At 46.1% G+C, this 12,665-nt stretch overlaps 1 protein-coding gene across 9 annotated transcripts in view; it reads right to left on the reverse strand.

The window, feature by feature from the left end:
- Positions 1-12,665, reverse strand: part of rapgef6 (Rap guanine nucleotide exchange factor (GEF) 6) — a 68,823-nt gene that overhangs the window by 44,421 nt on the left and 11,737 nt on the right. For 3 of the 9 annotated variants that reach the window (XM_048995066.1, XM_048995064.1, XM_048995063.1), the window contains exons 2-5: positions 7,167-7,237; positions 6,505-6,561; positions 5,792-5,875; positions 1,440-1,509 (exon numbers count right to left, since the gene is read on the reverse strand). In XM_048995066.1, coding sequence (XP_048851023.1) covers positions 1,440-1,509; positions 5,792-5,875; positions 6,505-6,561; positions 7,167-7,237 — 282 coding nt within the window. Of the gene's footprint in view, positions 1-1,439; positions 1,510-4,300; positions 4,454-4,478; positions 5,118-5,791; positions 5,876-6,504; positions 6,696-7,166; positions 7,238-12,665 lie in introns of those variants that run through there. The other 6 variants (XM_048995062.1, XM_048995065.1, XM_048995061.1 and 3 more) reach the window with 4 other exon arrangements.

Consider the following 12,665-nt stretch of genomic DNA (forward strand, 5'->3'; position numbering starts at 1 on the left):
ACTGCAAACTTCTGGCCATTCCTGAGGCCCACTGCGTGTCACTGAACTGATTACATGTTTGTTTTGTACTACTTACAATGGGGCAGCGTCACAAGAGGTGGAGAGGGGAGGGGAGGGGAGGGGAGGGTAGATCAGGCCAGGAATTAGCCGGCAGCAGCCCGACGCCCCACTGGTCGTTGTATTTCGGAGTCACCCATGCCAGGCTAGTCCCAGCTTTTCCCAAGGGATGTCTGGGATTGTGGGAGACCATGGCGGCGAGAGCTTCCTACACATCTGCTGTCAATGTACTTTCATTGTCCGTTACGCAAATGCCCGGGCCCGTGTCATCCCTCGTGTATAGAGAAAAAAAACGAAGGCATCATGTGACAGAAACAGCATGCGTTAAAAGCATGGAGAACTACAATGTTATTTACTGGCTTAGTGAGATCAGGTCACTGCTAACCGGTGCCCAGCCTGTGTTGCAGGCTTAGCTTACAGAAGAGTGTTACAACCTGAAAAACTACAGTCACTAACTGCTTTTGGAGCCCAGGTCATTCCTAAAAGCAAATAACCAGGAGTAAAAATCTACCCTCATTTAAAGTCAGGACCCCCTGCAAAGTCCTAATTAAATCCACAAATTAATAGCCCATTCATAATCCTTTATATTACAAGGTGGGCCAAAAGAATGTATACGGTTACTTTACAGTACTGATTGGGTCATGTTTAGTCTTCCTCCGTCCCCGGTGATCCATTCCTGGCGCCTGTCCCCGACACTGAGACACACTTTAGCACACAAATCCCGGTCAGCATCAATGTGCAGAAATGCTTGCGAGATGAACTCCTTCAATTTATCCACTGTGCAGAGCTTCCTCTCAAAAGCCTTAACTACGCCCGCCCACCCAGGTCTGGTGAAGGTGGTTGCCAGTCAATGCTACCACATCGCCGAATCCAAGATGTTGTCAGGGTAGCTAAAGTGTGCCACAGGGTCAGGAACAGGCTCCAGGATGGATAAACGTTGACAGAGGACATTTCAAAAACCTACCAGACTAAACATGACCCAATCATCCATCCATCCCTTTTCCATTACCGCTTATCCTATTCCGGTTTGCGGGGGATAGGGAGCTTATACAAGGCAGGAAACCACCCAGGGTGAGGCACCAACCCATCTCGGGATAACCCAGTCCGAACTTGCAAAATGAAAACTGTATACCTACTTCCGGTCCACCCTGTATATTTACAGAACTGCAATCTGCAGTTAACCGGCCAAACTCTGTTTGCTCTGCGAATGAATGACAAGCACGAGATGTTGCACAACATCTCTGAAACTGCACTGGGGGTCAAAATTCAGACATGGGTCACTGACTGGGTTGCGCCATCTGGGGTGGGGGCCCGCCGGGAGGTGCCATCCTCGGTCCTGACCGGGACAGAGGGGGATGGGAGGCGGAGAAGGTGCCACTCACCACGATCATCTCCGATGGCTGGAGCGTGATGCATTCACAGCCTCGTCGGCCCCCCAGCTGTCTGCCGAAGCTGCGGAGAGAAAACGGGAGTCGTGTGTTAAAATGCGGCCGCATCACCCAGGGACGGGCGGCCGGACGCGATGACGTGGCCAACGGAAGGAGGCTCGGTGCGTCTGATATCAGGAAACACCTGAGACAGGATTAGAGCCACGCGCATTTCTGTGGAGCGCAGTGATTGCACTTAAACAAACAGTACTCAGGCAGAAAATGGGTCCCAATCGCATTAGTGACGTCTGCGTGACGTCTGTGCAGGACTAAATAGCCCTGCACTAGTACATGCTCTCCAGCAGCGCCTTGCCCCCACCCCGTCTGAGGAGTCCTGAAGTGGACGACATGCCGGGTTTTTGGCCAGCAACGCCACCAGTGACAGCTAACACAGCCATCAACACAGCCCCAGGGTACATGAGGTCGTTCCGCCTTTGGTCATTTTGCTCCATACATTCGCAAGAAAAAGAACAAAAAAAAAAAACCAAAATATTATAACCCGTCACCAATGCCTTCTGGGGTCACTGGGGATGTCCTTTATCAGCTTACCCCTTATCCCTCAATGGTAGAAACGTGTGCCAAGCTGTTAAAGTTTAGCATCTCGGCTATCTAGAGGCTTCAGATACGACTGAACCTTGCTCACATTTCTTCCCGTTTCCGGTCGAGCTGAAGCCCAGCATGAATATAAGCAGACGGTGACCTCCTGTTATCAGAGAGGCAGACAAACCCCACCACCAGAGGGGGGTCAGAAGCCGTCGTCTGATTGTGTCCATTCTTCACGTGTCACACTTTGATGGACAGAGATTTTTTTTTCATTTACATCTCAGACATGTTGCATGGCGGCATGCGGACGTCCGGAAGACATCCGGGTGCTGCCAACACCAGCCCTTCATGTCGCAGAGCAGTGCATGACAGTTATGGGGAAAATGGGAAAAATGCACCATCCACGCAAAAGTTTTAGTGGCAGAAGGGTCAGGTCGCATGCTGCATTGCAGCTCTCGGGCTCCACAGAAATGCACCATTAACAGCCATGCAGTCAGTATAATATCAAGCCCCCCCCCCCACCCCATGCAATAGAGGCCCAGGCTCTGGCAATGAGCTCAGACGCATCAACAGCACAGTCTTCATACTCCAGCAAATCAGAGCTCTGCAGCTGACCAACAGGGATCAAGGGGTCATCAAAGCACCAGGATTTACCTCCCTGCTCGCATCTCCACTTCAAAAGCACTGCCTCCCCATGACGGGCAACCGACATCGACAGGCCCTGCTTCTTTACGTCAACCACACAGGCAGGTTAGTGACAACAATGGTACAGCCACTCCGACAACAGCTAACGGGCTGGGACAGACACACATGTTAACGTTACGTTAATTACTGAAGTCAAAAACTCAGGATACACTACCGGTTCAAAAAAAGAGTTAAACTGTGACAAGTTCAGGACTCTTCGTAAGATGCTATTTTGTGACATCTTACGTGACTGCCTGTCTGACGAAAACTGGGCAGACTGTGAAAGTCTGACTACGATAAATCCAAAATATAAAAGTAAATATAAAGCACAACTTTAGGTCAAATGCCACATTTTTTGGGGGGTTACAACTTCAGCTACACTCCTGTTCCTCGATTTCTAAATTTGCCCCATTAGGTCGAATTTACCAGACATTTTACCAGAAACCATGACAACTATATTTAAAAAAATACACACACACACACACACACATTATAAAAACTGCACACACCACAAAAACAATATGTTTGTCATAGACTTTTTCGTCGAGAAGGGGGGGGTTCTGTTTTCAAACAATCTCCACGGTAACAGAACAGACTGCTGACAACGTTGACAGAAACCACAGATGTGGTGTCCCCGCTCTCTCGCTCTCCTCCACGGTCTTTGGAAAGGCGGGCCAACTCGGCGGGTCGCAGGAAAGCGCATCGGACTTTCATATTGGATCGCAAAAGCAGACGGTTCCTTACAGTTTCGCTTCACGTCGTGTACCCACTGTTCCTTTATCTACTGTTTTAGCCGTTAACCCTTTTGCGGCTAATGGGTTTAAAATCTGCAGTGACACATGGGGCACGTTTAAGTCCAGTTCGTCAACCGAAAGACGCCGCAAACAGAACTAGAAAACTACCCTTTCCTCTTCGGTACCAGGGGACATAGACTACACTAACAATATATGCGCATTGTAACTCAAGGGTTAAATTGCATTTTAATAAACAAACAAATTTAAAAGATGTGTTGGGAACCAACGGCCTGGCATGACTCATGACGTGTGGCACCCAAGCCTGACTCACACTGGTCCTTATTTTGCAGTCATTTGGCCCTTTCTAGTCAACAATGCAGTCAATGCCCCAAAGCAAACTCTAGCCCACAATATTAAAAAGTGCCAGACTAGCTCCGTAGGTCCAGAGTTGAGAAGTTTCTGCAGTTCTGTGTTTCTCTTAACGCTGAACATTAAAAAAGCACGACAAAAACGGAAGCACACCGCAGAAAGGCTGCGCAGCCACAGGAACCAAGAAGTGACGGCTGAAGACAGACCTGCAAAACCCAAGAGAGAAGCCTGAGCTCTGTAACCCAAGCATCTGCGACTGCACTCTGACCCCCACCTGAACGCGCTCTTTAATCACTGCACCCCAGGCTCCCAAGCAGAGCTAAGCTCAGTGGCACGTTAGTCGGGCAAGATTAAGGAGAGCGTGGAAAAGTTGAGGAGGGCCGGCGGTTGTTGTTACGCTCATTGGCTTTGATTCACCGGCTGCAGAAAAGAAAATATCCCCGCATCAAAAAATAAAAACAACCGAGAGCAGAACAAAGGACTTACTATTACAGCCAGAGCGACTGCCCAGTGCAATGGTGCAGACCCGATGGAAGCTCTGAGCACAGCAAACACTACATAAGGGGCCCGATGACGTCATATAAAGGGAAGACTGACAGCGAGGATTAAAACAGGCCTATTTAAAACCCGTGAGGGTTATCATAAGACGGAGGTCCGATTTTACTTTCTGGTGTCAGGGTCCATGACGACTTGGGCACCCAAAGAGGGAAAGCATGATCGCTCCCTAGTGTCTTCACACAGCATCCAGCAGCAACATCCCACTCTCCCGAAATGCTCCTTCCTGCTTAAAAAAAAGCCACAGAAAGTCCCAGAAACTGGCTCCCAATCCAAACAGGACAACGTACTAGAAGTGGCAAGAGAACAATCAGATCCTAACAAGGGGTCTGCTTCCTTCGAGTGCTCTTTGATTCAAGTGTTATTTCAGGCTTTTCCCAGAGGCAGCATGCAATAGCCAGTCGGAGCAGAGCCAGAACTGCCAAACACATCCATGCAATCCAGCTCCTGTTTACTGGCGTGGGCCCAGGAGTGACGAAGACTCCGCTAGATCCTCTCTTCGGCGGCGAGCGCTGTCCTCTGCTCCTCTCCCCAGCATGTGCCTCTTCGTTTGGAGGCAGGGGGGGGGGGGGTGGCCGTCCGGGAAGCTGGCGTCCTCACTTCCCGCCTGGGGGAGCTCAGAGCTGGCGCCACACCCCAGGAACACATGGCCGAGTCACCGTCCAGCCGGGGAGTTCCACATTCCAGCCAGCCCCTACTCACCCTGTGACCCCACAACACACACGCACACACAAACACACACCCAGTACCAGCAGGAGAGTGGAGCCCCCCCCCCCCCCCCCCCACACACACACACCTGGCTCTACTCCAGTTGCTTACTTAACGATTTAAAAGTGAAACGCACAGGGACAGCATGTGCTCAAAGGACCCTGTTGGAATCCTGCAGAGAGGGCTAGGGCATCGCCCGAGCTGTCGTCCTTAGCCAAAGGGGAACCAGATTCCTTCGACGGGCGTGTACGACGGCAGAGGTTATAAAAAAGGCGGCGGAAAAAGAAAGAAAAAAAAAAGCACGAAACTGGAGTGAGTACTCACTACTGTTTCCCTAGATGCTTTCGGGACATCTGTGTCCAATAAAGAAAACGCACCCTCGTCACGGAGCCTTGTAGTTATAGCGGTCACATGGGCCCCAAGAATTTTATACAGGCTTTAAACAAACCCCCCCCCCCCCATGTTGACACCCACCTACCTCTGAAAAAAGGTCTGGGAGACAATTTCCTCTGCAGTTTCACTGGTGATTGATCGGCTTTCTCAAAACAGCCCCCTATGGGGCGCACGCAAAACCCCAGAGCTACAATTCATCCGCTCACTGCTGCCATCACCGGTTTGCTGCCCGGTGAGAGATCAGAGGCGGCATAACAGCAGGTGACGGCGCACATGCAGACAAGCACCACGGAAAGTACGTGTGAATGAAGAGGAACGTACCAGCATCTGGCCAGAAACATATGCTCCTTCACAAACACTGAGCCGGTCAGAAGGATGTACCAACATGTTGAGAGGTTGTCGGGGCTGGGAATGGAAGGATGGATGTCAAGTTACTCTCAGAAAAAAAAAAACAGCTGGAACTGGATGCACATTTGAGAGCATTTGTGGCTTCTGAATGTTTTCGTAATAAAGATTTAAGCACCAGTGTAGAACATTTAAGCACCAGTGTAGATTCTGACACTGTAGGTACAGCTCTTACACAGTTTCATCTAAAATTACAAAATACCAATACAGGAGTCCTACGGTTTCATGCCTATCAAAAACTTGTTCAAACAGATTCAGCTCTGATGCTGCAGTTCTTATAAACACTAGGGGAAAGCATTCCAAAAATGTCTTCAGCAAATCAAGATACTTCAATCTGTTTTTAGAAGCTCCTATCTCGTTCAGCAAATCCTGGATGATAGTGGACCAGCATCAAATACATTGCTGAAGAGAATGGCGGTCAAACAAAATCAAATGGTGAACAGCAGCTACCCTTAAGCGTAAAAGTTTCCAGACGTGCTAAACTTAGCAGGTCATGAATACATTATCGGAGAGCAAAATGAGCACACGAATGCACACCTGGTACGCTTACACTGACTGACTGAAGCCTGTAACTCTAGTGGGCTCTCAAGCAAACCGAGACGTGACAGGATCTGGTGGCATTTACTCACCAGAACAGGATGTGGTTGGCTTCGTGTCTCTCGTACCGGACAGAGTTGCACATCGACCTGAAACGAGGGATGCGATTTAGAGGCACAGGCCCCGTATCGGTGTGGGGCCGGCGCAGAGGTACTTCAGCTTGCTGGTGGATCCAGATGTTGCGAGCGAGAGCCTTCAAAAGGAACTGCCCACGTGCGCAACGTACACAGGAGGTGCCTGCTTTCATTGGGCTCCGCCTATTGCTCTTTTTTTTTTTTTTTTTTAATTAGCCTGGAAACCCAGGAGATTCAGGCCATTCCAGGTTCAGCTTATTTACTGGGCCAATGCCAGAGCAGACACCCAGTTCTTCAACCAGCTTTTCAGAGAACTCAAGGCCCAACAGGCTTTCCCTAGAGGCATTCTGAAGGAACTCCTGCTTTTATCTCAAGAGTCCATGGCACGGAGGGCAACATGAAAGACTCCTAATCCTGGCGTGTTTGTAAACATCAGCCGCCACCACCGGCACCACCTCACCCACCCCCCCACCCCCATTCTGGATACACATGTCTGGTGAACAAATTTCCAGGGGTGCTGTTAAAAGGCATCGTGAATCATGAAAATACGCTCTAGGGAAATCGCAGTCTTGTGGCAGGGATTTAGGTGATTCACATAAAGCATCTTAAGTTATTCTTACCGTAGCTGGTGCTCCCTAAGATGCGATAAGACATCCATGTTGTAGAGATGGTAGTAAATGGTGCTCAAGTCCTAGACAAAGAGAGAAAAAAATAGAGGTGAGTATTCCTGTACAGGAGAAGCACTCCTAGTTTCATTACCGTGGTTTTGGTGGGCTTAAGTTTAACGTCAACAATGTCAACAAAATCAACAACAGCTATATCATGGCGAAAAGGAAAAACGAATAAATAATTTACAACAAGAATTTTAAATCAGGAAATAGAAAAATAAAAACAGAATTTACATCCATCCATCCATTTACTGAAACCGCTTAATCCCAACTGGGGTTGTGGGTGGGGGGGACCAGAGCCCATCCCGGGAACAATGGGGGCAGGCAGGAACCAACCAAGGGCAGCCGCCAATACAGCACAGGGTGCACACAACTACAGGGCCAATTCAACCTACCCAAAAGTGTGTGGAATTTACATAAGATTCTTTAAATTAATGTTTGATAAATAAAAATTCCTTTATGGGGTGGTACCTTATTAAAAACACCGACCAGATGACTTTGCTGGTAAAATCGGTGCCTTGTACAGTGCAGTGCAGAACAACAAAGTTGAAACAATGTGTTTCACTGAGAAGGCCAAATTACAAAACGGACGCGTCGGGTCTCTTCAGTTTCATTGTGTATTTAATATACAATGACAATGAAACTTCTATTCTCTATTCTGCACTCCTTGTGATTCTGGAAAGTTTCCCCTGAGAGAGAGACTGAAGCACTGGGTATTGGGTGCCTGTTAACCGCAGCTCTCACATACTATGACCAATGACTGGCTTGCTGCATCTAACTATACAGCAGAACCATTCGACCCATGGATCGGACCACAACACTAAGCAGACCTCTGACATGCGGAAATTATACCCCAGAGTCACCAAAGGGTCTTTTATTCAAATTGGCCAAGTAATTCCACACAGGCCTGAAAATCGACACCCACGCTAGACTACGTGTGAAAACTCCATCGTATTGTCATTAGCCGAGCTACACTTAATTAGCATACAAAACATAAATAATGCACTTTTATTATGCTGGTGCCACATCATGAAATACACATTTCCTATTTTGTTTATGGTGCAAATGGAAACACACTATCAAGGAATGAATTCCACATTCTAGACCAATTGAAAACTATGGAAGAATTCCACAATTACCAACAATTGCCTAAATGCTGTAGTGTGAATGCGCGCAGTGTGACTAAGGAGGGTTGGCAGGTACGTTAACAGGAGGAGCACACGATCACCTCATTTTAGCAAGCCAGATGACTAACCTGAGGGGTTTTTTTTAAGCTACTCCTTTATTTGCAGGTATAAGCATGCTGATTTCTGAAAAACGTTTCATACCATTTCTGTGGTCGGAATTTAAGTTATTCTGGGAATGCAAACCAACAGATAACCCATTAGTTTCTGCTAAACTGGTACTATACAATGACAGGCCATTAAATGTGACCATAAGTCAAAAAACAAACAAACCAACAAACAAACAAACTTGCTGGCAAACAAACTAGCAAACCAACACCATAACAAAACCTAATAACACTTTGAGCAGAGCATTTTCAGAGCACATCTGCACTCTTTCTATAAGCCACTGCAGAGATTTATCCATTACAGCACTTCACGATACACACTCACTGAGGGGCTTGTGCTGTGGCGTGCAGAAGGTCAGGGAGCACATGTGTTTTGGACCTACACTCCAGTTCCCAGCATGCACCAACAAGGCACAAACCTCCAATAGTGGATGACGGAAAATGATGCAAGAAAAGACTGGATGCTCCAATTTGCCATCCACCCAATTCAAAATATTACTACATTTTTTGTCATACTGCACATATTTTGGACCCAGGGACATATGTTGGTTTAGTTATAAATTAAGTTTTCCCATCTTCACTACCTTCAAAATTGTTAGAGTGTATCTGTGTATTTTATCATATTATTATCCTCCTATATGTGTACGTGCAACCCTTAACAACTAACCCATGGCCCAGAAAGGGTTGCAGACAAGATGTCCTCACAGGGGCCTACCAGATTGTGACGCAGGAATAAGAGACCTTGAGAAAGGAAACAGATTCTGTCAACATAGCAGGGGGCCCACCTTGAGAAATGTAATGCTCTGTATTAACCCTGTTTCACGGAGGCCTCACACAGCATTGACTAGTTTAAAGACAAGACCCATGTAACCCCTCCCCTACCCTATAAATAAAGAAGCCAAGGGACTGTCCTGTGTGACACTCAACAGAGGCGCAGATACTGTCTGTTGCACCTGAAGTGGGCACCCTTGCGCAAGTAAAACAGAAAGACGTGTGCTGTCTCGAATATTCCTGGGTCCTAGAAGTGGAAGTGTGTGAGTGGTAAGCTGCGGCGCTTCCTCACACAGGAGATTGTAGGAGTGAAAGCTACGGCGCTTTCTCCAACATAACTAGATTGTAGGAGTGAAAGCTACGGCGCTTTCTCCTAACAAAAATACACAAAAATGAATACCCAGGCTGCAGCACTCTGAAATGTCATTATGTTTTCAGGATATGAAAAGCGACCAGGTAGATCCAGAGATGGGGAGATTATGAACATGCTTACTTTTTTTTTTTCTCTCTTCTCATACGTTAGTCACAAAATATCCTGCCATCAAGCCAGCGCTGCCTAGACGCACCAGTTCTGAGATTTAGAAGGCATATTTACTTTAAAAAGGATCAATATATGGGTGCTGGCTCAAACCACTAGAGGGAAAGTCCCGGGAAGACAAACGCAACGTGTGCGCCCAGAATGAGCAACACTTCTGCACAGCGTACTGTATTATTACACTATGATCAATATATACATCCCCCGCTTTACAGAAGTAGAGCATTCCTATGTAACCATTCATAAGCTGAAATGCTGTAATGCAGAGGCAAGAACCGTTCCGTTTTCTGAATGTTCCCAGACCAATAAAGTAACCTATCAAATCATACCAAACGACACACAAAACGTACACTAACACCAATATATAGTAAATACAGGAATGAAATGATAAATACACAACCTATACAAAGTAGAAATAATGTACGTACCGTGTAGCTTCGCTTACTAAAATCAATAGTTATAATAGTCGCTTAACAGCAGGGACACGTTCTGAGGAATGTTTTGTTAGGCCATTTTGCCATTGCAAAAACACCGTAGAGTGTATTTCCACAAACCTAGATGATGCAGCCTATTACACACCCAGGCAATAAGGTGTAGTATCACTGTTGATAAACAAATGCCAAAAATTATTTTCGCTTTTCTCCTTTTTTCATAAAAGTGAAAATCCACCTTCGGATTCATTTAGTTTTGCGAAAGCAGATACTAATGAAGTTCTTCCGTAAAAGCAAAGTGGCATGAAGTGAACGTTCGGAAATGCAGGGAATACCTGTATTTAAAAGAAATGGGACCAGATCATTGTGCAGACCAGACATTTGGGCAACATTTAACTAATGTGATATCTGTGTTCTTTTTAAGTCAGTCAATCTGTAAAACCGACTAGCTACTTAGTGACTGTGGGAATCTGTTTAGTTGTAAACCAGATAATGGTTCTGTACGAGATTACATGAAAATTTAATGTCCGAAATTATGAGCAGTTTTCAGATTAAAATTTGAAACAAAGCATGCAGTGCACCACAACATACCTAACGACATGCAACACACAGAGCAACAACAGCAATACATATGTGACCCATCACCACGAAATGAGTCGTATGGGTGTATTTCTACCAGTGCGACTTAAGACTCATTTCCTGGTGATGGGTCACATATGTGCAAGGTGATAGGCAAACACATGATCGGCCTGAAGCAAACAGCTGAGGCTGAAGCAGAGACTGTTAAAGCACGAACAGTAAGCCCTCATTAACAGAAATTTGAACTCATTGACTGGCATTCTAATTTCCCAGTGACTGCTGTTACTGTAAAAACTAAACTCCTGTGAAAAGGTGTGCCAGTTTTCCTACATACTTTCTATGAAATTAAAGTGGAGAGTGTTGTGCATTTTAAAGCGGAGAAATTAATTAGTCTGATCGTTGACTGGGTAGCTCTGGACCATCCTCCGCATGCTTCAGAGATTGGACTGTACTGCATTAATGCCAAAGCATGACATTTTTGCCTCACTCTGTCCCAGAGGGCCTCAAAATCTGTCCCACACCTAGCCAGAGGCCACCACAGGCTGCCTTGTACCACAGACGTCGCAAATGGGCTGTCTTCCCCCACCTCCATCCCTCATAATGCTTCCATCTGCCCACTCCACCCACGAGATGGATTAGCAAAAAGTTACCGTAGATCCAGTTAGACAGAAAGGCAGCTATCCTCAAAACCACAGAGGCACGGAGATCACAGAGCTGTCGCTACTCTCCGTGTACCTTCCGTAACCCTAATCGGGTGCTGAGTTTGAGTCATTGACCTGATCTAAGCAGATTCTACATGCCTTTCATTTGGTGACTGACTGGAAAGTGGCTCCCGCTCAATGAATGCCTTTTCAATCCCATGTATGCCGATCAACTAAAGACAGTATAAAAGAAAAAAAAAAAAACATTAATTTTCAGTTGTTGCAGCAAGAAGAATGCATGAGAAGAACCTTTTTTTTTTAAATCTGAGGAATGGTACGTATAATGGAGGTATATATAGCTGGTCTTAAAATTTGTTTCCAAGTAATTTATTTAAAGGATTCTATTGACTTTTGGTCAGAGCCAATGTGATTAGGCAAGCTTTGCTCCCGCTGAAAAGATCACTGCTTTCCTTGGGGGGGTTGTTACGCAGCAGAGCCACGGGTGGGAGAAGGTTAGCTCCACACAACACCCTGATGCACTCTCTCGCTCATAAACACACACACGCCCTTAACTCGGCTAACAAAAGGACGTCTTTTCAAAAATATACATCACAATACAAAAAAAAAAAAAAAACTAAAAGCAAGCAACCAGGACAGAGAGAGCAAAATAGCCCAATCAGTGACTTGACAAACATGTAAACACATGCACAATTACTTGTGCAGGAACAAATACCACACACCGCTGGTTGACAACTTAAGCGTCAACGCTTTGAATTCATCTACATTTGTGCTATAAAAAGCCATCAGTCAAACTGCAGGACCAAATAATGTACAAGCAATGTCATGTGAAAAAGATGATATCTGCAAAAAAAAAAGAGGTAAGTGCTTGAAAAAAATAGCATTTCAGTTTCTTATTTCACCTGTGTTATGAACAGAACCAAACTAGTGGAACCACTGTGCACTGCAGGGTAATGTAGCTGCCAGGACAATGATGATGTCATAACAAAACCACAATGAACATGCACAGTATTACTGCCACCTCCTGACACATACACCACATTGCTCTCATTCTTCAGTCAATTCTTGCCTGTTAAGCTTTTCTGGCCCAAACATACCACCACATCAAATCAAAGAAAGTTACATGGCAACAGTGCACACTATGCACAGTACACAACCACAAAAACCTACAAATTTGGTTCAGAG

Source organism: Brienomyrus brachyistius, chromosome 24, assembly GCF_023856365.1.
Source record: "Brienomyrus brachyistius isolate T26 chromosome 24, BBRACH_0.4, whole genome shotgun sequence".
Taxonomy (NCBI): domain Eukaryota; kingdom Metazoa; phylum Chordata; class Actinopteri; order Osteoglossiformes; family Mormyridae; genus Brienomyrus; species Brienomyrus brachyistius.